The sequence below is a fragment of the Henckelia pumila genome, chromosome 3 (assembly GCF_033568475.1).
Source record: "Henckelia pumila isolate YLH828 chromosome 3, ASM3356847v2, whole genome shotgun sequence".
NCBI classification, from domain to species: Eukaryota; Viridiplantae; Streptophyta; class Magnoliopsida; order Lamiales; family Gesneriaceae; genus Henckelia; species Henckelia pumila.
Genome location: NC_133122.1, coordinates 192,180,123 through 192,207,559, shown reverse-complemented (window position 1 = coordinate 192,207,559; position 27,437 = coordinate 192,180,123). Strand labels below are relative to the sequence as shown.

Below are 27,437 nucleotides of genomic sequence, written 5' to 3'. Positions count from 1 at the left end.
TGCATCCTAAGTTGATTAGGATTTCGAACTTCTCCTATGGAAATTGTTGTATCATGTATGCATGCAGGTAAAATAAAAGTCTTAACACATTTTCAAAAAATAAAATAAAATAAAATAACAATGATAGTCTAAAACTCTCTCATACGTAGAATTAAGAATCTGTTATTCATAAAATGTGGTAATGTTTTTGTAACAAATTTTATTTAAAAAAATGTCATCTAACTATACTCGGTTATAATAATACTTAGGTAGTACTGTTTCTTTTCTTTTTGTAATTTTGTGAAAAAAAAGGCTATAAGTACTTCTCCCAAACACAACCTTACTTTGTATGAAAAAGTAATATAATGATATCATAGAAAACCGATACATGATCAAACTTCTCCATTTGAGTGGACTGTTGAAAGAATCAAATCCATAAAATGCTAAACATTAATTACTACCTGCTACTGCAAATACTTCACAACCAACAATATGCTTAGCATATGGAAGAGCAATTTTAAATGTGAAACACACACAAACTGCTCGATTGTTTACAACTTTAATATTTCACCTCATCGCTTTTTAAAAGTAAAAGATGCCCTGTCGAGCTTAATCGATTAATTGAAAAGTTAGTTAGCATAAGTTGATTTTTTTTAATTAAATAGTAAGATATATATTTTTTAAAAAAGTACTATCACGAGACATGTCAATTCTATATATAATTATAATAAAAAAATAACATCTTGATGTGATACAAATAAAAGAAACTTTTTAACTTCCGTTACCTATAATTAATGCTTACCCCGGCCCGAGAGTCACGACACTTCAGGCAACCTGCGGCCCTCAAAAGTCAAAAGACTCGAAACTCCAAAATCCAAATAATCTTTCAAATTCTATTTGGTAAATCTTTTTTAACAAGGCTGCGTTTATAGGTTAGATCCTATCTCATAGGATAGGTGGCAATCGTTGGTTCAAATTATGTGGGTCCCACTGAATTATATGAGGCCCACATGATTTGAACAAATAAAATACATATACCTGTCCCATGGGGTAATACCCATGGGGTAGGTTGAAATTTTCCCTTATTTTGATAGGATTGTAAAGATATAATTTAGGGAAAATTGCATATATCACCCTTGTGAAATTCCGTGTTAGCTAATAATCCCCTGTGAAAATTTTTTAAGCTAATAACCCCCTGTGATTCAGATTTGTAGCATACACACCCTTTTCAGCTAAAAAATGACGAAAATACCCCTACATAAAATAAATGATAAATTAAATAGTTCATAAAAGTCGAGGGCATTTTCGTCATTTTTTAGCCAGAAGGGGTGTGTATGCTACAAATCTAGAATCACAGGGGGTTATTAGCTTAAAAAATTTTCACAGAGGGTTATTAACTAGCACGGGATTTCACAAGGGTGATATATGCAATTTCTCCTATAATTTATTAGGTGATTATTAAACTAATTAGATATGATATAGAGTGTTGTGAATAAATAATAATTTGTTTACTATTATTGATTACGATTGTGATTAGAATTATGATTAAACAAAAATTCACAATTTTGCCCTTTAAATATAATAGAAAATATTAGAAATAAGGGTATATTAGGAGTTTTCTAATTTTCTTTCCATTTATACAAGACATAGATTATTTATCCTTAATGAAATTGAGGATTAAAAATCATGCTCAAATATAATTATTAACGGGCCCTTGAGTTTAGGAATTTTTGTAAATTTTTAAGTAAATATGGGATGAATTATTATTAATAGTCTTATCACATGATAATCACCCCAAGTAAACGCAGCAGCCTAAGACGAGTTGGGTTATGTGACTTGTCTCAAGTTATTGAAAAGATCTTATTTAAATATAATGAAAAGATCAAATTATCTTTATTGGTTTTATCATATATCAAATCTATCATTGTAACAGAATAATAATTAAATTAAATATAATTATTATCATAATTAATAGTTATTATACGGTAATTATATTGTTATAAATTTTTTTTAGAGGAATTATATTGTTGTAAATACTTACATATTAATATTATTTTAATAAATATAGTAAAAATTGTTCTTTCAACTTCTCAAAATTTTTTTCCCTATATCATTATTATTTTGCTCTTGGACTTGGTCGCAAACATACATGTGATGTGGAAACAATTTATATCGAGTTGAAATTGAAAAAACCGGCACACTCCCTTGTAAATAAAGTACCTGGAATTATCATTTACAAGTACGAGCATAAATCTTTAATTATACTAGCATTTTGTTGCACGCAACTTCATTTTTATAATAAAATTATATTTCAATTAAAGGCGACGAACAAAATTATTGTATTATATATTAAATACAAAAATTGGAAAAAAAAATAATTCAATGAAAAAAAGAAATCATAACTGAAGGAAAAAAAATTGAAAATTGTGGATAAAAGCGGTTGAGTGTGTGGGTGATTTTTTTTTAAGTTTGTGGGTGGTTTTTTTTTTTTTAATTTATTTAATTATTTAAATTAGCATACCAAGAGACTAAGATGTTCTTACATAATATATATGAATAGAAGAATATATATATATATATAGAGTTTCTTTCAAGTGCCCACCACCATGCAAACCAATGATGTGACATTATTCTATTGGATGTGATAAATTGTAGGTCCAATAGAATAGTGCCACATCATTGGTGGGCACGGTAGTGGACATGATAGGTGGGCACTTGAAAGAAACTCTATATATATATATATTATAGCTGGAGTAAAAATGGATCTGCATTATGATCTAAGGTTTGCATATGTGGTTCATTTCCTCAAAATCTATACGCACAATAATCTTGGTGATCCTGCAACCATTTTTCTTTAAAAGGTTCAAAGCTTTTTGAGCTTCAATCATCGGGAAATGACGCTCGACAAAAGGGATGAATTTTTGTCGAAGGATGAAAGGCCACAAATGAGTTCTCACTTTGGCAATCACAGAAGCTTTATAATCCAAATCTCTATATCGTAGATCGAACGCTGCAGAAGATAATAGCAATTAGCAACAATAACAATAATAAAATTCCAATGTGCGATCGATGCAAGTGTCAGCACCATAGCTATGCAAATTGAAAAATGTTTGCTACTTTAATAAAATATTTATTAAAAAATAAAATTATATATAAAATAATTATTTAAATGTTAAAAATTAAATTAAATTAATAATAAAATATTTATTGATGATATTAAATAATTATAAATTAATTTTTTTCTAATATTTAGTTTGTAAAATAATACAAAAAAATATTTAATTAATATTTATATTTATAAAAAAAACAAATAAAAGGTATTTAAAATAATTAAAAAGAATAAAATTATGGCACCAAATTTGAATTCATTTCAACCTATTTTTACAAGCATTACCCAATGATAGATCTAAGAGTCATCATTTATCAATACATGCGGGGTTTACTAAAAATCATGTACTTCACATTTATTAATAAATGTCAATTGTTAGATACGTGTTAAGGCAGTACATGTATAGGTATTATTTAACTTACCCCAAATTTGGCAGAGGCCAAAAAGCCTACGCCAAATTTGGTGCAAGAATTGGGGGGCGCCATTTTGACGCAGGGTTTGACGCCCCCTATTGAAGATCTCCAGCTTCGCTAAATATGGTGCAAAGTACCATTTTAGCACAGTGTTGGAGTTGCTCAAATAAATGAGCAACACAATTAGCCTCACAACCCATATGCAAAAAGAAAGATCTTGCCCTTCTCACATCATTAGAACCTCAATTCATGGATTTTTCATCAACCTTTTACCTCACTTGCGCCTCCATATTCGAGCTAAGGTTCTACAAAATTAGGGATTTGCGGAGTTACTCGTTTGCACTTGAGGATTCATATTTGTCGATATTAGTGTTGTATTTCTCGAAATCTAGCAAGACACAAGCACCTCTACGCTTTCAAACCAACAAAAACGTGAGGTACTTTGCTTGGCCACTACTTATTTTGAAAATTTGCGGATTTTATGGATTTTTTTTTTGAATCGAGTGTTTGTGGTATTGTATGTGTGGATATTGATTGGTTTGTTGGAGTTGGGAGTGTGTTGGTTGTGGTTGAATTCGGAGTTGTTGAAAGAAAAATCGCACTCCAAGTTTTCGATATGGGACTTAAACAAAAGGATAAATTACATATATTACCCTTGTGAAATCCCGTGTAAACTAATAACCCCCTGTGAAAATTTTTTAAGCTAATAACCCCCTGTGATTCTAGATTTGTAGCATACACACCCCTTCTGGCTAAAAAATGACGAAAATGCCCTTGACTTTTATGAACTATTTAATTTATCATTTATTTTATGTAGGGGTATTTTCGTCATTTTTTAGCTGAAAAGGGTGTGTATGCTACAAATCTAGAATCACAGAGGTTTATTAGCTTAAAAAATTTTCACAGGGGTTTATTAGCTAACATGAGATTTCACAAGGGTGATATATGCAATTTCCCCTAAACAAAAATAGAAGCAGGCTGCCTCATCTTCTTGCGCTGATGTTTCTGGTAACAGATTCTGGCATGAGGCAGCTGCCACTCATTACACAACATTGCTTGCAAAATTATGGTGAAAGAGCAAGGTTTTGATCTAGGACGGAGCATCCATGAAGTGCGGGCAATGACCGGGGAAGGAACGACAATGAATCATTTTTATGAGTCAACCGCGAGATGCGGTTGTCCCTCTTGTCCATGAATTTTACCCGAATCTGAAGAGAAATAATGAGCATTTGTGAGTCTTGGTGCGAGACAAGTTGGTGGCATTTGATGGGAACACCAGCAATATTTTGTATAACTTGCCAATGATTTTTCATGATGAATATGCTGAGAACAAGTGTAAGCACTGATCAACTAGATTTTGGTGAAATTTGTGTGTTTATTATGCCACGAAGGAGCAGAGTGGAACGTGAACTCGAAGGGAAACTTGTACTTTGTAAAGACTGATTTGAAGGGTATTGAGAGGATGGTATTGATTTGTTGCCACAAGACTGTTACCTTTAGATCATACCACCACAGTCACCGAAAGGCCGTTTGGTATATTCTATAATTACTGATTTGTGTCACCTTGAGAATGTAACATGGGATGACACCGAGGAGTTACTAAAGCCCCGGACCGCTATTTCTATCAATCATGACCCAGTACCAGCCCTGTGAAAACCCGAAACTTGGTCTCCAAGTTTTTTTTTTTCAATTTAGGAATGATCTCCCAAACTTGGAAGAGGTAATATTTCCTTTTCTTCGAGATTGAACAACTTGGATACAAATCAACTTATTTCAGAAATTAAATCAAGTTGATTTATTGACAGAATTTTTATTATCTATCAAGCTGATTTTATTTCCGTAATCGGAGCAACAAATCACTATATTTTTCAACCCCATATCTCGTCAACCTTTCCTATATAAAGCCACAAGACCTCTTCAAAAATCTCACACAAAAATACTATTTTTCACTCTATATTTTCGAGAAGCAGTTAGCCATTAGGGTCAAAAATTTGTCCACTATTCTCTTTTTATTTTCGAAATTAAGGTTTTCAATTTGTGTCAGATCCATTTTCGAGAATTGTGATTAGAATTAAGAGAAGAAAAATATATGTAGGTTGGTCATAGGCCTTCGTGAGATAGGAATAAAATAAAGGAAAAGAGTGTTCTTATTGGCCAAGGGATTAAGCTCTCACGAAAGTGATTTCTGAACTTTTCTTTCGGAATGGTCGGAGTTGCTGTACACCTTTAAGTTATTTGATTTCTCATGCGTACCAAGGTAAGTGGGCTTATGTTTTAAAATTATATGTATGTTTGGAAAATTCGATCGTTCATGTTAATCGTTGGAATTTTGTTATTTAATATTGTTCATGATGAAAATTTGTTAAAAGTATGTTTTGGCATTGTTAGGACTCAAATTATGAGTAGAAAGGAAATTTCCGAACCATGTTATGTTATGGCCCTGATACGGTGGGTAATAATAACCGTTCTATGACCTCACCCCTTAGAGGGATTACATATAGGGGACTGATCAGTTAGCCACGATTAATGAGAGGAATTTCAGTGTCTGGCCAAAATATGTAAATCATGTTGATTTTGTTATGATGATGATGTTTATGTTATGTTATGATGAGACATGTTATGAGATGATATGTTTTGAAATATGACATGCTTGAAATCCAAGTATGAGTTTTCTCAAATGAATATATCTAAATATATATATTTTGGTATGATCGATCGGCCCCCACTTGCTGAGTGTTTCCCAAAACACTCACCCCTTACCTTTTCCCTCCCAGATGATACAGAAGAAGAATTAGAGGATCGAGAACAAGACCAGTTTTGGGGTTGGTGAAAGAAAGAACTTTAGGATTTAATTTTGTTATTTCTTTTGGGATTGTTGCATTTAATGTTTTGATATTTAAGTCTTTTAGTCGCTTCCGCAATTATGTATTAGTTTTTGGGTTAACGAGTTGTAAAGACAATTTTTTTGGAGCTTTTATTTATGAGAAAATACTGGTTTGCATATACTGTATTAAGAGTCTGGTTGTTTTTGAATTTTATTTGAAAGCAATGGCGATGTCACCCGACTCCGGGATCGGGGCGTGACAAGCCCAGCCTGCAGTGGCGCGACAATCACGGGCCGCACCTGCGGCCGCTCCTTAGACAATTCATGCCCAACTTACTAGATTATATTGGAGCAGGATATAGAGCAGTTCCTCTACCATACAGATTCTTTCATGGGCTTCATGATGAACTTCACCTCTTTATTGGCGCAACGCTTTCCTTCCACTTCCTTCGAGGATGCTCCCTTTCCTCCGCACCCTGCATGGCCTCCACATTACCCACCACCTGTCAACCCCTAGGATGATCACGAGGGCGCTAAACAATGACGATCGTCGCCATAGGTTCATGTATTCCTTTGTTATTTTATCGATTCAATGTACATTAGGGACAATACACAAATCTATTTTTTTTTTTTGGGGGGGGGGGGGGGGGGGTTTGTGTCTTATTTTGGTTGGTTAGCTTGTTCTGTTTGCATTTTAATGAAATTTTTTGCCTGATCCTGCATCCGTATCATTATTTATATTTTCATAGTTCATGTTTGATTTGAATGTGAGTTTTATTGTTTATATTTGCGTATAATTTGTTAAAATAAAAATAAAAGGAAAAAAATAAGTATTTATATTTTTTGTGTGAGTCCAGGTCATGAGTAGTACTCTTATCGGTCTGTGATGAGAAAATTGAAAAAATTATAATTTTTCTGGTAGTTTATCTGAGCAGTTGAGTCGGTGTTAGCTGCATTTTATTTTGAGTTCTAAAAAAATGCACGTGATGCCATGATCATCAATACTCCTGACACTAAGAGAAAAATTATGTGAATTTTGTAATGTGAATTAGAGAAATTCATTCTTAATTCTTGTGATTTTTTTTCTCGAAAAAAAACTCTTATGATTTTTGCTTGAACATGAGGTAGATTTTTGTGAGCACATAAGTGATTTAGGCAATTTTTTATTCTATTGAGCTAATTTAGCCACCCGTGGGAAGTACAAAAAAAATGATGAGAAGCTACAAAGTGCAAAGAAAAATGTAATGACGGAGAAAGTAAGGTTTGGGGAGGCTTTGAAAAAAAATTATTGAAATTCTAATCCAAATACAAGGCTAAAGAAGAGAATGCATGGAGTATACAGAAGCCAAATGCAAAATCTGACAGTAAAAAAAATATTTTATGCTACTCGTACTTCCCACTCCGAAACAAAATACAATTTAATCCCATCCCTTTGATTTGATCTTCATTCTTTTATTATTCCTGATATATTCTTGGATATACGCTTTCCTGCCTACATTGATTGAACCGATGATAGAAAAAAAAAAAAAAAAAGTCCTTTTGATATGTACAAATAAATATTGAACTTGGCTGATTGCATTTTGAAACTTGAAAGCGGGATGAATGAATTTTTGAAGCTCACTGTTCGGACGCTCTGATCGTTCCCGTAGCTTCCGAACTCTTTCGATGGCTCCGATCTAGTTCGGATCCTTTGAAACCAGTTTTGATCCTCCGAACTTCCTGAGTCCAAATAAGCCCATTAATTATTTTTCGGACATTTTGGACCCAAATCCTTGGTCCGTTAGATCATATATTAATTCTCAAATCACGATTTCATGAAATCTAAACATGATTTGCAAATTAATTTTGTAAAATAGAACCGGGCTACTACATTAGCCATGGTGATTGGTGTATAGAAAATAGGTGCCTGTCAGAAATAGTTATGGAATTTTGAGTCTCTTTCAAATCTCCTAGCCCATGCAGTGCTGAGCTTGAGATAGTAATAGGTACAGTGGAACCGAAAGTAGACTTAGGAATGAAACATATTTTGTGTGCTCCCTTCATGACAGTGGAAATCAGAATTGCTCTATTTGATATGAACCATGATAAAGCCCCGAGACCGGATGAATTGTCACCTCTCTTTTATCAGAATACTGTGACATTTTTGGTAATGATGTTACGGTGGCAGTGCTTAGAGTGCTTAATGATGGAGAACTAGTAGAAGTATGGAATGAGACTCTAGTAAATCTCATACCTAAAATTAAAGAGCCAATGCTGCTAAATGACTTTAGACTGATCAGTCTTTGTAATGCTTGTTATAAAATCATCTCTCGATCCTTGACCAATTGATTCAGACCGATCCTCACTAAGCTGGTAGAGGAATTCCAAAGTGATTTCATTTCTGGCCGTCTGATTATGGATAATATTATAGTGGGTTTTGAGATTTTGCACTGGTTGAAAAATAGAAAATCCGTTGGGAGTGGGTATGCTACCCTGAAGTTGGATATGAGTAAATATGATCGGGTGGAATGGCATTTTCTGCAGTTGATGATGGAACAGTTGGGATTTGATGGTAGTTGGATTAAGAAAATTATGAACTATGTGCAAACAGTTTTGTATTACATTCGATTTAACCAAGAGGTAGCTGGACCCATCAAACCGAACAGAGGTCTGCGCCAAGGTGACCCACATTCCCCATATCTTCATGTTTTATGTGCACATGAGTTATCTTTTTTCTTTAACCAGTATGAGTCCAAAGGATTGTTCAGAGGAGTAAAGATTGCACCGACCAACCCATCATTGTCTCACTTGTTTTGTGTAGATGATATTCTGGTTTTTTTAGGGCAACTACGGAAGAAATTGCAAGGATGCATGAATGCTTAACCCTGTATGAGAAGGATTCGGAGCTACAAATTAATTACAAGAAGTCAACTCTCTCTTTTAGCCCTAACACCAGCAGTCTTCTTATCGACACTGTCAAAACTATTATGACTATTCCACTTGTACAGAGTCATTATCTCTATTTGGGTCTACCGACTGTATCTTTGAGAAGCAAGCGGCTACAATTTAAAAGTTTGGTGGAGTGGGTGTCTCTTCGGATACAGGGATGGAGTAACACAAGGGTTACATCTAGGGGTGAGGAGTTATTGATTAAATCAATTTTACAGGCATCTCTACATATGTAATGCTTTTTTTTTTTCAAAAAAAAATTACCATTCTTTGATTTGTGATGATGTTGAATGGGAATGTACAAATTTCTGGTAGGGAGTGGAGAATGGTAAAAAGAAGATGCGTTGGAAATCATGAGATTTTTTTTTTATGTAAATTTAAATATAAGAGTAGACTGGGTTTCAAAAAATTGACAGACTTCAACAAAGCATTGCTAGAAAAGTAGTTATGGGGATTAGTACAACATCCGGAGTCACTGGCTGGTAGAGTTCTAAATTGCAGATATTTTAGACATGGGTCGGTACTGATGGCAGGCTTAGGCAGCAATCATTCTTACATCTGGTGCTCGATGATGTGGAGTAAGGAAATTCTATTGAGTGGTCTAGTGTGGAGAATTGGTGATGGTAAATCTATAAAAATATTTGAGGTTAATTGGATACCGAGCATGCAGGGCAACATAGGTGCTCTGTGTGTACCTTGGGAATGAGGGGACACAATTGACACCTTAATTAAAGGTGGTGAACGGGACGTTGAGCTCATTCACACAAGCTTTAATTCATATGTAGCTGGATAAATCCTCAAAATTCCTCTCATAACGACCAGTGCAAGCGACACCTTATTTTGGAGGTATGACGCTAGGGCCAGTACACAGTGGGGTAGATGTCATTTACAAAGTGAACTATTCTCTGCTCTGACCCATTAGTCGGTGCACCCTAATGAAGGATGGTCGTATTTCCTTTGGAGTCTATTTGTTCCACCAAAAGTTCGTACTTTTTTGGCGGAATATCTCACATGATTGTATACCCACCAACTTGAATTTAGCGAGCCATCATGTTCCGTTTGGTACATCGTGTAGCATTTGCAACTTCCCTCGAGATTCCACTTTCATGCATTATTTTTATGTTAGGTGATCAAACACTTATGGAAGTGGATACATATTGCACACGGGTTCAGGAAGGTAAATATAGTATCCCAGTTTCATTTTACAAGATTAATTGACTAAAAATGATTAAAGATGAATTAAGGAATTAATTTGGATTAATTAAGAAAAATTATGGAAATTAGATCGGGACTTCGGAAGGACGGAACCCAAATTCTAAAGGTCCAAACTTCTGTAGCTCGGAAGATGAGTTGATGTTCAGAGGGTCATGGAAAGTTTAGAAGGTCCGAACTCATGATCGGAGCATCCGAACTCGAGCAGGAAAGTGTCCAATGTGTTGTCAACTTGGGATTGACACATGGTTGGAATCAGAGCGTCCGAAGGTATGGTCAAAGCGTCCAAAGTGTTGTCTCAACAGGTTTCGTGGAATTGGACAAGTGGCTAGACATGCAAGAGATCGGAACGTCCAAAGTGGAGTTCGGAGCTTCCGATCTCTGCCTATAAATAGGGCATTCAAGGAGCTCATTTCTCACACCTTTTCCTAGCTTCTCTCTCTCTCTCTCTCTCTCTCTCTCTCTCTCTCTCTCTCTCTCTCTCTCTCTCTCTCTCTCTCTCTCTCTCTCTCTCTCTCTCTCTCTCTCTCTCTCTCTCTCTCGTGTTGTGTGGGATTTTGAGGGTTTTTAGCCTTTGTTTGGCTGGTCTGAGGCGTTAGCAAGGTGCTCCGGAGTTATAGCATAGTAGTGGTCAAGTTCGAGGGACATCTTCTCAAAGGGTTGACAATAATCCGAGTTACTACTAAGTTTTGGGAGTATATTTTAGCATAGTTAAGACCTTTAGATATGGTTTAGTGATATAGTAATCTCAGATTATAGTCTTGAATAGTAGAGCAAGATTTTCTTATATGTTAGTTATTTGAGGTACAAAAGTACTGTTCAAGATATTTAGACTGAGTATGCATGTTTTATGTGGTTGCATAGTTTATATGATTTTATTTGTATTTGCATGTCATGGTATTATGCTTCATGCATTAACATATTGATCTTGCATCCTTGAGATAACCTTTAGTAGGTCGCTCACCATACGTGTAGCGGATGGTTGGACACGTGAACTCGTTTCAGGTCACCGATTGTCGGGTATATGAGTCACCTCCTGGTGTGACGGCACAGAGTGCTATATACCCTGGGCCCGGTTTGTGAGCTTGATTTCTTGACCTTTTTGTCTTGGTGCCCGTGCACTTGCATCCATGCACAATAATAATTGTTGCTCATACTCTCGTGTTGAGCGTCTTATACTCACGTCCTCGTACTGTTTTTGGACGTCCTATTCCACTGGACATGTCTCAGACTTGATGAAGTAAGAGGCTTCGGGAGGCTGTAACTGCAGTTTGGCAGTGTGGTGATGATTGTTTCCGATTAGGGGGTTTTAGTTTGGCAGTGTGGTGATGATTGTTTCCGATGGGGGGTTTTAGGAATTGACTTATTGGGTTTTGATACATTTATTCGATATGGTTGTATAAGTTTATATTTTCAGATTTCTATATTCAGGTTTGTATTATGGTTATGGTTTCTCGCTGGTTAATTTCTGATTTTGATTAAGTTAATTGCATGTGTAAGCTCTTGATAAGAGGTGATAATAATGCGGGTCGATACAATAAATCCAAAAATATTATTTCGCCAGAGTGTTGCGATGAGGAAAATATTATACATCACTAAAAAATGCTTCCGTATCATCGAAAATTTCTACTTGTCCAATGTTATATCATCAAGTGAAAAAAAAAACCAAAAATATAAATTGGTGTATCAAAACCAAACTTTAACCCCACAATAATAAAAAAAATTGGACTAGTTAATGGGGGGAAAAAAATATTTTCTCAATTTATAACTAGTAAATCTGAGTCCAACTAATAAATCTACTTGAATTTTACATTCTAATTATTCACAATTGAATATTTCGATTTAACCACATTAAGGGGTGTATTCGTTGCAAAGATTTACTGATTTTTTTAATGACAGACTTTTGTGGAGTTGATGAATTTCTACATACTTTTATTGAATCTCACATACTTTTAAAAATTTTCACAAAATCTTATAGATTTTTTTTGACTTATATTGACATTTTTAAATTTTTTCTAGAGCCCTCTGAATTTTTTAATTCATAATTTTGATTTTTGATTTATTTTTTAGAATTATTAATAGAGTGTCAATAACTTTTATATATATATATATTTAAATTAAAATAATTATATTTCTATAAAATATTTTTATCTATCAATGTAAATAATTTTTACTTATCAATTTGGTTTACAAAAATCGATAAGTAGTATTAAATTTATTGTAATTAAGAAATTAATATAACTCTATAAAATTTTAATATATTCAAATTTTATATAGTATTTTTCTTTATATAATATATATATATATAAAATTAAAGTGAATAAATTCACTATCGAAAATTTTTGAGTTATAAAATTAAGCTACATATTACAAAACTTATAGAAAATAAATAATGAATTAATCATAAAAACTTATTATTGTTATTTTCAATTTATGATCAATAAAATACTATAATTTTTGTCGTGTATTATAATATTTATTTAAAAATTTTAATAAATATAATTTTAAATCTCGTGAGGTTTTGTAATTAATTAAATTCAAAAAATTAGGAATTATAAAAATTTTATTTTATTTTAGAAATAAAAAAATATATTTGTATATATATTATTTTTAATATGAGAAGTATGTATGAGACTAGGGGTGCAAATGAGCCGAGCTACTCGTAAGCAGCTCGCCAGTAGCTCGGTCAAAACTCGACTCGAGCTCGTTTTGACCGAGCTCGAGCTCGAGTAGCTCGAACACACATCGAGCTCAAGCTCGAGCTTTTAATGTTTGTGATCGAGTAGATCGCGAGCTATTCGATCATATATATGTATATGTATAATATAATAAATATATAAATATAATATATATAATATAATATTTATTTATTTATTTATTCATATTATATATATATATATATTTATTTATTTTTCGAGTACGAGCTCGAGTAACTCGAACTATAGTCGAGCTCGAGAACAAAAATAATTACTCGAACTCGAGTAGTATGATACTCGGATCGACTCGAATCGATTGCATCCCTATATGAGACTAGTATTATAGACTATTTTATAGAAATGAAAAAAAGTACGTGATTTTAGAAGTAAATGTCAATCCAAATCTTTAGGTTATTAACCGAGTCTTTAAAAGTCTATTGAGATTTTGAATATCTCTAGATTTTTTTAGAGTTTTTAAAAATTAAGTTTGAATACCACATGACTTTATAAAAGTCATCTTGAATACCTTTAGATTTTTATAGAGTTTTTAGAAATCAAGTTTGAATACCATGCATGACTTTTTAAAACTCATCTTGAATACCATTAAATTTTTATGGAGTATATAAAAGTTTAGATTGAATAAATACCTCTAGCCTTTTAAACTCAACAAAATTCATTAAAAATCTAGAACCAATACAAGTCATCATGGAATTTTCATTTTTCAACCTAAAATGACATATAAGAATAATAAGAATATATTTCTAGTTAATTTAAAAAAAAGTTAGTCAACAACTTATTTAGTATAATTGGCCATATTAAATAAAAACGTGATAAACGATAATATCAATCAATGTATTGAAATAAATAATAAAATCAGAACATAAAAAATAACTTATCGGACCCTATCGTGGTCTTGCTTTATGAAAATCTATTCCGAAAAATTCGAAAAAAAGATAAAAACTAATGTTAAAGCAACATATTAAATCAAGAAGTAATTGAAAGCTTAACGATTTATGTGTCATTCTTGCAAAGTTCGAAGTCCTGTGCAAACCTTTAACATCGTAGCTGTGTGAAGAAAAAAAATGATTAGTACTTAGATTTAGAGGTTTCAAATACTACCAAATTTGTGAAACAAAAAATCCAAAAACATTTACAATTAGATATTACAAATACTACTTTAATCATTTCCACATTCCGATCGAATCTCGAAGGCTACCCTCTAAATTGTTCTAATCTAACCAAACCTAACCTAAAAAGTTAGTTTAAGGAGAAACAAGTTCAAGTTAAAGTTATGGATTATTAATTGGAAAAATAAGTTTTTTGGTCAATTAACTTGTCCAAGTTTTGGTTTTGATTAATTAAATTTTCCGATGTAGGTTTTGGTACACCAACTTTGTATTTTAAATGTTTTTTGGTCCAACTGCGTTTGTGTCAACTTCTGATTGGTCAAAATTGATGACGTGGACCAATCAAAAGCTGACACATTTGTAGTTGGACCAAAAAACACTGAAAATACAAAGTTAGTGTATCAAAACCCACATAAAAAAAATTAATGGACCAAAACCCAAATGGGATAAAGTTATTGGACTAAAAAAATTATTTTCCCAAATTAATTTATACAGAACAGTGCCTTTGTTGGTTGAAAACTATCTACAAATACATTCAATATTTTTCTGAATCGAAATTGAAAAATCCATTGAAATTAATTATTTAGCAATACCATAAAAAATTATGTACCTACGAACGTTGGGTCAATGTTTGTCAGGTATAGCAAGCAGTATTAAAGATTTTGACAAAAATAAAAATATCAACCAAATAGCAATTACTGGGACTTTATCGAGTCTTTATGGAACTAACAACATTTTGCCTGGAATACTATGCTTCTCCAAGGCTCGATGTGCCTCCGCTGCTTCAGAGAATCTGAAAACTTTACCAATTACTGGCCTCATGTGTCCACCTTCTATTAGTGGCCAAAATCTTGCTCCAGCTTCAGAAAAGAGTGACCCTATTCGTGCACTACTTAGATTCTCCAAATCCCCACCTATAGACAATTAAACATTATTAATTAAATGAAACAACGTAAGAAATAATATTAGTATCAATATGTAGGAAAAACAATAAACCAAGGAATGAAATTCATCACTCGTTGGGTAGTGATTCTACCTATGACATTAATATCCTTTTTCACGAGGACAGAAATGTCGATGTTTATCTGATTTTCATTCTTGAATCCTAAAATGACAAGAGATCCACCGATGGCCAGACAATCCAAGTTTTTCTGAAAATGATCTCTGTCATCGACATCTAGTACAATGTCCACCCCTAAAAAAATATGACTTAGTTAGGTTTTAAACCGAATCCATGGCCTCACGAGATTAACTAATTAGACATTGGTGACCGATGAGATATCATATTCAACATATAATTACTTAATCTAGAACAAAAAATATTCAATGAATATACCAAAATAATTTTCCCGTTTATTGAAACTACGAAGAAGCAAGTGCATCGCATGTGAACACCATATTAAATATAAAATAAAATGAATAAATTTAAATTCACTCACATTTATAATAAAATAAAACTAATAATAATGATTAAAATTGCAATAATTTATTTGTTTTATTTTGTTTAGATTCATAAGTTGTTGATAAAAGAGTGGGTGCCCTGTTAGCCAACTTGTGGCTAAGGCCTTTATGACTCTATTTGTAAACAATCTTTGTTTAATATAATTTACATTCTTCATTGGCTTTTGCTTTATCTTTTATCATATTATTATGTTGTGACGTACTATACGATGTTTAGTTAAAGACCTTGAATATACTAGAGTGCATGTAAGATATGATAGTAGATTTGAATGACTATCATGAAACACATCTTATAATCACTGTATATTCTAAACAGTTCCTAGTCAATTGAGCCGTCCGCAAATAAGGATAAGGATCGCTCGAGATTGAGACTAGCATTTGTGATGCCAAGTACCACGTTTCATTGGTATGGAACATAGAGATGTTCGAAGCATGCAAATGGATATTCATTTGATGGAGGATCGAACTACCCTATTCAGACTTTCCAAGTGGTTTTCACTAATTGAGTGGATAAGTCTACGGTTTTGGTTGTACACCATTAGTCCTTACTACTTGAAACATCATGGAGACTATATATGCTAGTACTGTACTTTAACTCATTTACCGACTCTATGAGGGTCAACAGGTGTCGAGATTGGGTACAGTTATGACACATAAAGGAGTCGATGCTTTGTTGTCAAGGATTCACCACACGCTTGCGAGTGTGGATATCCTATGCGATCTGAGTAGATATTAGTGTAACAAATATCTGGCCAGAGTAAATGATGTGCTTTAGGTTACTTGGTTTCCTAGTTGCACATGCGATGTCACTATTTGATCTTTAAGATGTATTGCATAGTTATCGAATCTCGAATGACTCTCAATATACTAATGGTTGTTGATTCGATCGGGATATTTGGATGAAGGGACCGTACTGTACGCTAACCAAAACCTACTGGTTCTTGCAGGCACTATCAGTGATACCAAGGGAATCATGGGGCGATGTTGCTAGGCGCTCTTACCTTGATTCGATGGGTAAGTCAGAAATTTTTGTTCCGAGTCACAAGGAGTTGTGGGCCCACGACTAACTGTATTCCTGAACCATTGAGGGTTACACAAGTAATAGATTTCTAATCCCCGTTGAGATAATTAAATTTAATGAGTTAAATTTAGCAAATGAGAAGTAGGAATTCTTATTAAGATTTCCTAAAATGACATAGGGATCCCATTTTTGGAAATCACTGAATTCGGATTCAGAAAATTTATCTTGACTTTAAAATGTACAGAAAAGGTTTCTGTACACATTGGTAAAATCGGTTTGTCAATTTAAGTCACGATGAATTTTATATTAATTTTTGTACATGCGGGCTTTGGTTGTCAGACTTGAACTTATGACTAATGAGCCCTAAGCTGTTAGCAGCCCATGTTATAAATAAGTTATTGCAGTACAGAAATTAGACACAACAGCTCATAATTTTCGAAACCTAGAGAGCTCTCTCTCCCTAGGGTTTCGGCCGCCCCTCTCCCCTCTGTGTTCGAAAATCCAGTCTGCAATTTTCGAAAATTGCAGTCTGGTTTAACAGATCAGATCTGTTAAATTCTCTTCTTAGAAACTTCTGATAGACTTTCTAGTACGGTCTATCAGAGGGATTAAGAATTCTATTTGTGGACCTGATTCAGGAGTTGATCGATCGTGTCATCAGTTCCTGGGATATACAAGAAGAACATAATTTTCTGTTGAAGTCCATAACCTCAAGTTGAGACTTGAGAGGTAAAATTTAATTCTGTTTTATTTTACTTGTTTGTTTTAATCGTTAGGATTTGATACCCATGATCTGAAATCGTTCCAGATTAGAAAATAAAATTTTTTAAACTTTCGCTGCTACGGGTATCACATTTGACTGATCCGAGAACGTGTTCCTACAATGGTATCAAAGCCAGGTTGCTCTCGGATCAAACGATTAAAATTTATCGATTGTACAAAGCCTCGATTTTTCAAAAAAATAAAACAAAAAATATATATTTTTCCGATAGTCTGCCCGCTGCCCTTTCAGTCGCTGCCCTGCGCGCAGATTGTCTGCACGCGGCCTAGTGACGGGGCTGGGCTCCCAGCCCGACAGTCGGGGGGCTGCCCGGGATCGTCCCGGGCAGCCCTGAAAAATTAAAAAAATTTTATTTTTGAAATTTTGAATTTCGGGCCGTTAATTGTTATCGGACCCAGTTTTTGGCCCGATTAAAAATTGTTTTAGTTGGTCCACGAGGCAATGGGTCAAAATTTTTTGAGGCCAAAATTTTAAAAAAATTAATTTTTGGATAAATTTTGAATTTTGGAAATTTATAAATTTAATCCAATAAATTAAAATTTTTAAAATTAATTATTTTGGTACAATTGATTATAAAATATGATTTTATATATGAAATTAGATTTTATATATAAAATATGATTTTATGGATAAACTAGATAAAATATGATTTTATATATAAAATAAGATTTTATGTATGAAATATGATTTTATCTATTTACAATTATTGTCACTTTGAATTGCATGTTATCCAATCATTTAATTCAATTAAATAATTGGATAAAAGGATGATCGATTGCCATGACCAAGTTTTTAGGTGTATGTTAGGTTGTTTACATTTGGTTTTTATTATTACTGTTGGGTTTTATTAATGGGCTTGGTTTATGGCTCAATTTGATTTGTCATTTGTAATAAAAGTGGGTCTGGTTAATGGCCCGTTCCCACCCTTAAATATGTATCTCCTACTTGTCATCGAAATTTATTAGACTTAGTGGGGGATAAAAAATTAAAGACAATGGTGGGCCCAGCAGACAATAAAGACCGAAGAAATGTAAATTGGAAGCTCAATGTAATAGGATTGCATTGCATACTTGCATATCACCTAGGATTGGACTTAGACTCGTGATTGGCAATCACGGGTCGAGTAGATCTAGGCATCGATCGTCCTTTATATAATATTTGATATTATTGTTGTATGCATGTTTAGACTAAATTGCATGAATCCCGCAAGCATACAAATTTTTAAATGATGAGACAAATTTTTCAAAATTAAAATCCCTCATTTTAAATATGATTTAAAATTGATATCAAGATTAACAAAAGGGAATTTAAATATTGTTTAAATGTTCCTACCTTCCATCAACGATCAATGTATGAGATGCTACCCGCGGGCATGGTCCGTCTCATATTATTGGGGGGTCCGTTCTTCGGAAAGCTGTACATTAGATCGACACATGTTGTAAGTTAGTTGGAACTCCCGTGGGATTAACTCATATTATTAGGGGATCCATACGGCGACCGTCCATCACAACTTAATATTGGTGGGTCATCTTGACATGTTACAATAAACGGCGTCATATTATTGGGCTCTTATTGGACATGAGGTAAAAACATTAGGGTTGTTTTGGAAGAAATTGGGCTCTACCTTTTGAAAAATTATGGTTGGCTGATATTATTCGGGACTATGATTTGTCAATTGGACTCCATGTTCTCAATAAGGAAACCAGTTTCTCGGTTTCACAAGAGGGTGGTGAAATCGTTAAAATAGTGGTAGTGTAATTCATAAAATTAATCTCGCATTATTTTATGTCTTAGTAAATTAATTAAACAATCACCGATTATTGTCTGTTTCTTTTCAGTATTTCATTATGATGAATTCGCGCAATCCACATGTTTCAATTCTCAAACAAAATAAAATGACTGGCGCAAACTATATGGATTGGTTCCGTAAGTTAAAATTGTCCTGAGTTTGGAGAAGATTTTCTATGTGCTAGAAAAGGCTCCTTCGAAAACAGCCCCGGCTGATGTAACTTCGGAAAGGTTGGCCGAACTAGAGAAATGGTGGGACCATGATCTCAAGGCCAAATGTTACATGCAAAGCTGAACAAGTCTAAAGAAGTTTGTCATCACTGCAAGAAACCCGGTTATTGGAAGCGCAACAACAAAGAATATATCGAGCAGTTATGAACTGCAAAGGATATATTTTATATTGAAATAAATGTTTCACTTAATACTACTTCTTGGGTATTGGATACCAGATGTGATTTTCACATTTGCAATGAGTTACAGATGATGACAAGAGTTGTAGGCTAAGGATGGGTAAGACCCAGTTAAGGCTCGGAAATGGTTCCAGAGTTGAAGTTATAGCTGTGGGAAACATTTTTTTAATTTTGCAAAACAATTTTAAGCTATTTTTTAGAGATGTTTTATTTGTGCCAGATTTGATTAAAAACATTCTTTCTATGCTTGATAGAGATGGTTTTTCTTGCAATTTTGTGAATGAGATTTGCAATATTTACAAGAATGAATGTTTGATTGGAAATGGACAACTTGAAACGATCTATATAACTTGAAATTAAAAGACGTTCCAGTTAATTATGTTGATAAACCGGCAACAACAATAAAAAGGAAAAACGATAGCGAAAACCCGGTAAACCTTTGACATGTGAGGCTAGGTCATATTTTCTCACGAAGGATGAACAAGCTAGTGGGAGAGGGAATGTTTGATTCGTCAGATATAAACTCTCTACCTACTTGTGAGTCCTGTCTGAAAGGAAAAATGACTAAAACTCCATTCAAGGGAAAACCTGAGCGTAGTCAAAATCTATTGGATCTGATCCATACAGATGTTTGCGGCCCATTTAGTATTGGTACTAAATTTGGTCACACCTACTTCATTACCTTTACTGATGATTATTCTAGGTATGGGTATTTATATTTAATGAAATATAAATCTGAATCGTTTGAAAGGTTCAAAGAATTCAATAATGAAGTAGAAAACCAGCTTGGTAAAAGTATTAAAGCACTTCGATCTGATCGAGGCGGTGAATACTTAAGTACCGAGTTTTTGATCTATCTGAAAAAAAATGGAATTCTTTCTCAGTGGACTCCTCCTGCCACACCTCAGCTTAATGGTCTCAGCTTAATGGTGTATCAGAGCGTCGTAATCGAACTCTGTTGGACATGGTTCGATCTATGATGAGCTTCACTGAGCTCCCACCCTCGTTTTGGGGCTATGCATTTGAAACGGTGGTATTGTTGTTGAACAATGTCCATACTAAAGCAGTGAACAAAATACCATATGAATTATGGACTGGAAAAACTCCTAAGTATTCGTACTTGAGAATTTGAGGATGTCTTGCTTACGTGAAGCAGACAGTGGGAGATAAGTTGGATAATCGATCAACTTTATGTTATTTTGTAGGGTAACCGAAGAATTCGATCGGATATTATTTCTATCATCCTACTGAAACAAAAGTGTTTGTTTCTAGGAATGCCACCTTCCTTGAGAAGAAATTCTTATTTGATAGAAAAGGCAAAATGATGGAACTCGAAGAAGTTCGAGAAGAACCCGAGATACAAAATAACAACCTCACATCTCAGGAACCAATAATTGACACGTCACCTCTTAGAAGATCCGAAAGGACTTCTAGACCTCCTGATCAACTTAATCTCCTACTTGAAGGGGATCAAAGTGAGCCCATTGTTGGATGTGATCCAAGAAACTTCAAGGAGGCAATTTCTGATGATGATTCGAATTTATGGCTTGAAGCCATGTAGTCTGAAATAGACTTCATGCATGAAAATCAAGTTTGGTCTTTAGTAGATCCTCCCGATGGAATTGTTCCTATAGGGTGTAAATGGATCTACAAGAGAAAACTTGGGCCTGATGGTAAGGTGCTGACCTACAAGGCACGATTGGTTGCAAAAGGTTACACACAAAGACAAGGTGTTGACTATGATGAAACTTTTTCATCAATTGAAATGTTCAAGTCCATAAGAATCTTAATTGCCATAGCAGCATGGTATGACTATGAGATATGGCAAATGGATGTGAAGACTACATTTCTTAATGGAAATATTAAGGAAAAAATCTATTTGATGCAGCCCGAGGGATTCACATCCATGGGAAGCGAGCATAAGGTATGCAAGCTTCAGAAATCAATTTATGGTCTCAAACAAACATCAAGAAGTTAGAACCAGAAATTTGATGAAACAATAAAGGACTTTGGTTTTATCAAGAACCCGGAGGAACCGTGCGTGTACAAGAAAGTGGTTAAGGATGCTGTGACATTCTTAGTACTTTATGTTGATGACATCCTACTCATTGGGAATGATGTAGGGATGTTGCAGTCAACAAAGATATGGTTGTCAGGTAGATTCTCGATGAAGGACTTGGGTGAGGCGTCTTATATTCTAGGAATACAGATCTATAGAGATAGATCCAAGAGAATGATTGGACTCAATCAAACAACCTACATCGACACCATATTGAAAAGGTTTTATATGGATGAGTCCAAGAGAGGACATCTACCTATGTGCCATGGAGTTTCTCTATCCAATTCAATGTCTCCAAAGACTGACGAAGAAATAGAGAAAATGACACACGTACCATATGCATCAGTCATAGGTAGTATCATGTATGTGATGATATCTACCAGACCGGATGTAGCTTTTGCTCTGAGTGTCACGAGCAGATATCAGGCCAACCCCGGTCAAATGCATTGGAAAGCTGTGAAGGATATTCTTAAGTACTTGAGAAGGACTAAGAATATATTCATGGTTTATGGGGGAAGAGAATTGAAATTGGAAGGCTATACCGACTCTAGCTTCCAAAGTGACGTGGATGACTCAAAATCAACCTCTAGATTTGTATTCATGCTCAATGGCGGTGTTGTCTTTTGAAAGAGTTCCAAGCAGGACACCACAGCGGATTCCACCACTGATGCAGAATACATTGCAGCATCAGCTGCTGCTAAAGAGACCGTTTGGATGAAGAATTTCGTCCAAGAGTTGGGGGTCATTCCTGAAGCTGTTGGTCCAATCCCGGTGTACTGTGACAACACTGGTGCCGTTGCTCAGGCAAAGAAACCAAGGTCTCATCAAAGATCCAAACACATACTGAGGAAATACCACATCATCCGAACGATCGTGGAAAGAGGAGACATCACTGTCGAGAGAGTGGCCTCTGCAGACAATATCGCTGATCCACTTACTAAGCCCTTGTTAGGACCATTATTTGACAAACATCGCGAAGCAATGGGACTACGTAATATGACTAGTTGACTTTAGAGCAAGTGGGAGATTGAAAGAGTGGGTGCCCTGTTAGCCAACTTGTGGCTAAGGGCCTTTATGACTCTATTTGTAAACAATCTTTGTTTAATATAATTTACACTCTTCATTGGCTTTTGCTTTATCTTTTATCATATTATTATGTTGTGACGTACTATATGATGATTAGATAAAGACCTTGAATATACTAGAGTGCATATAAGATATGATAGTAGATTTGAATGACTATCATGAAACACATCTTATAATCACTGTATATTCTAAACAGTTCCTAGTCAATTGAGCCGTTCGCAAATAAGGATAAGGATTGCTCGAGATTGAGACTAGCATTTGCGATGCCAAGTACCACGTTTCATTGGTATGGAACATAGAGATGTTCGAAGCATGTAAATAGATATTCATTTGATGGATGATCGAACTAACCTATTCGGACTTTCCAAGTAGTTTTCACTAATTGAGTGGATAAGTCCGCGGTTTTGATTGTACACCATTAGTCCTTACTACTTGAAATATCATGGAGACTATATATGCTAGTACTGTACTTTGACTCATTTACCGACTCTATGAGGGTCAACAGGTGTCGAGATTGGGTACAGTTACGACACATATAGGAGTCGATGCTTTGTTGTCAAGGATTCACCACACGCTTGCGAGTGTGGATATCCTATGCGATCTGAGGAGATATTAGTGTGACAAATCTCTAGCCAGAGTACATGATGTGCTTTAGGTTACTTGGTTTCCTAGTTGCACATGCGATGTCACTATTTGATCTTCAAGATGTATTGCATAGTTATCGAATCTCGAACGACTCTCCATATACCAATGGTTGTTGATTCGATCGGGATATATGGATGAAGGGACCGTACTGTACGCTAACCAAAACCTACTGGTTCTTGCAGGCACTCTCAGTGATACCTAGGGAATCATGGGGCGATGTTGCTAGGCGCTCTTACCTTGATTCGATGGGTAATTCGGAAATTGTTGTTCCGAGTCACAAGGAGTTGTGGGCCCACGACTAGCTGTATCCCTGAACCATTGAGGGTTACACAAGTAATAGATTTTTTATCCCCGTTGAGATAATTAAATTTAATGAGTTAAATTTAGCAAATGAGAAGTAGGACTTCTTATTAAAGAGTAAAGGGAGTTTGATTTCCTAAAATGACATAGGGATGCCATTTTTGGAAATCACTGAATTTCGGATTCAGAAAATTTATCTTGACTTTAAAATGTACAGAAAAGGTTTCTGTACACATTGGTAAAATCGGTTTGTCAATTTAAGTCAAGATGAATTTTATATTAATTTTTGAACATGCGGGCTTTGCTTGTCAGGTTTGAACTTATGACTAATGGGCCCTAAGCTGTTAGCAGCCCATGTTATAAATAAGTTATTGCAGTACAGAAATTAGACACAATAGCTCATAATTTTCGAAACCTAGAGAGCTCTCACTCCCTAGGGTTTCGGCCGCCCCTCTCCCCTCTATGTTCGAAAATCCAGTCTGGTTTAACAGATCAGATCTGTTAAATTCTTTTCGTAGAAACTTCTGATAGATTCTGTTCGTGGACCTGATTTAGGAGTTGATCGATCGAGTCATCAGTTTCTGAGATATACAAGAAGAGCAGAATTTTCTGTTAGAGTCCATAACCTCAAGTTGAGACTTGAGAGGTAAAATTTAATTCTGTTTTATTTTACTTGTTTGTTTTAATCGTTAGGATTTGATACCCATGATCTGGAATCATTTCAGATCAGAAAATAAAAATTTTTAAACTTCTGCTGCTACGGGGTATCACATCCGACTGATCTGAGAACGTGTTCCTATAGTTGAAAGTTTCTTATGCTATGAATGCATATAAGAAGGTAGAGAGTACATGCCTTGATTGAAATATTATCCATAACTTTTTTATGTTCCGTTTTCCCTTACTATCTGATACAAATTTTCATAATATGTCCATGCTAATTATGTTTTAACAAAATATTATTTTTCTAATGAATTTTTTTTTCCACTTCTTTTCACACTTTTACAGATAAGTAGATTAAATATACATTATTATTTTTTAATAATTTCAGTGAAAATATTTTTTGTCAAACATATATAATATATTCACTTTTAATGTATCATTTTTTTTAGATTTCATAAGAATAATGTAGAAAATTTTCATACAATTAACAAAGCAATATACAATTTAATTAAAGGCAATTTTTATTACTATTAGCAAAGCATCAATTTTTCAAGAAAATTAATTACAATTCTAAATGATATTTTTCAACAACATGATACTACATAAATATAGTCAACGAACAACCTAGAAATTTTTGTCAATCATCTATCTTATTATAGGTTCATAATAACTATGACAATACCTTTACTAGATCAAATTCAAACCAAATTGCTCCATCAAAGATTGTGCTTGGATAAAAAGATTTACATTTGGGTAAATATTTGAAATGAGTGTGTTTCAAATGTATTGCAATCGCCATTATATCTACATATATAAATTAACAAATAGGTAAATTAGAAATTCACCAAACCTTTTTCTCCTGTTTCTGCCTTGACACGCTTGGAGAAGTCCTCTTTTTTGTAGTTGATGCAAACTTGTGCTCCTAGTGTTTGGCAATTTCGCAGCTTTTCTTCCGTTTCTTAAAAAAGGTCCATTTGGTTAGAAATATATATCATCAAGTTTAGTATGGGAAGATATATCCATGCTGCGACCAATACATTTGGCAACAAAGCAACCACAGACATTTTTTTTTAATCTCTAACTCAATCGAATACTTGTCCATTTTGTAAGAAATTATGGCACGTAACAAAGGGGATATCAATGATGATGGAAGCGGTGACGAGCGGCTGCCCACATCTTTTGACGAAATGTGCATATGCCTTCTCACATTTAGAACATTGAGACACGCAACGTCTCTTCTTTTGACTTTCGTTTTCCCGAATACCTCATTGATGGTATTCGGAAACGCCAATAAATACCTAGGCTTGAGGTCCCTAAGCACAATCGTCATAACAATACAAATACACAATTTGAGAGGGTTTATTGTTTATCATGTTTGTATAAAATCTGACATGATTAACACATTTAAGTTCACTGAATCAAGAATCTATTAAAATGCAACGAGCTAATTAACCATTACTGTATACCTGCTACTGCAAATACTTGACAACCAACATACTTAGCATATTGAAGAGCAATTATGCCAACACCATCTCCAGCCCCATGTATCTGCGATTGCATGGCCTCAAAAATTAACATCAGCATCTAAACAATAATTATATATATATCAGATCTAGTTTAGAAAATTAAAAATGACAGCACGTACCAAGATTTTAGTGCCACGGGCGACTTGGGTCAATATCGAAAGAGCGTAGAAAGCTAAGCATGATGCTCGTGGCAATGCCGCTGCATTAACAAGGGAAACTGTTGACGGAATCTGCAGAACCTTACCAGCGCAAACTCTTACATACTCTGCACACCCACCCCCACCATGAACAATTGCACAAACCTTGAATAACAAAAAGGGTACGTGATTGTTTAAATAAATGTGAATTGTTTATAACTTAATTTATAAATATTCAATACCTCGTCGCCTTCTTTAAAGTTATGAGTGACGGATGAGCCAACAGCAACAACTTTCCCTGAGCATTCATGCCCAAGCTTTGAAAGATCACACTCAAAAAGGATATCCTGTTGGCGCCAAGTGTCAAGAAAACATAGTCCAACCGCAGTCACACGTATCAATAACTCATCACTTCTGATCGTGGGTATCGGAACCCTTTTTACTCGTAAATTATTCGGACCACCTTGGCCAACAAAATGCACAGCATTCATCCTAAAATTAGCAACAAATCAATCAATCCATATAAAACGATCATCCAAACCCCAAAGTTATTTTTTTTTCCCAAAAAAAAAAAAAAGAAAAAAAGAAAACATTACCGGACGACGCGACGGTTTTGAGAGACGCGCGGACGAGCGGCGCGCGGACGACCGAAGGCATCACGAAACACCACCAACCAAATTAAGAGGACGGCGGAGATGACGGTGCCGACCAATAACAATATGGCCTCAACCTGAGGGTCCATCAATAATAATAATAATAAAAATAAATATTAAAGTCTGTGTATGAATATTTTCTTAAATCGGCAATGACTTTTTGCCACGTTATCTTAAATTGATGAATATATGTTCTACTTCGACGTAAATATCTATCTATATGTTCCACATTTAAATTTCAAATACATACGGTTCTATCTTTTATTGTAACTTGATTAGATTGTATGATTAATTTTTAATTTTTTCTGTTATCTTCATCTATTTAATTAATAATGTTATCATCAAGTTAATTATATGCTTATCCAATGATTATTAGTATTTCCAAAAAATGATTACTAGTGGATCCCGATAAGGTAACTGTTGGGAATTTGCCGTCCATGTCATTGGATCCGTCGCTCCATTTCTTGCGTGTTCCTACACTGCAAAAATCAAGAAACAAAGAAAAACAAACAAGAGACAGGAAAACATTAGTAACACAAAGGGATTCCGGGGCTCAGACGTTACAACTCTCCAATCCATCGTCAATCCATGGCGAAGGCCACAAAGGCTTTCCAAACCCAAA

At 34.5% G+C, this 27,437-nt stretch overlaps 1 protein-coding gene across 1 annotated transcript; it reads right to left on the bottom strand.

The window, feature by feature from the left end:
* Positions 1–14,063: 14,063 nt before the first annotated feature.
* On the bottom strand, positions 14,064–26,951 carry LOC140890245 (uncharacterized). The gene is made up of 8 exons (XM_073298005.1): positions 26,759–26,951; positions 26,405–26,654; positions 26,145–26,327; positions 25,966–26,047; positions 25,350–25,457; positions 15,325–15,483; positions 15,019–15,202; positions 14,064–14,226 (listed from the first exon to the last, which is right to left on the bottom strand). The coding sequence occupies exons 1-8, from the start codon at positions 26,902–26,904 to the stop codon at positions 14,064–14,066; spliced, it is 1,275 nt and encodes a 424-aa protein (XP_073154106.1). The 5' UTR covers positions 26,905–26,951.
* Positions 26,952–27,437: the final 486 nt, after the last annotated feature.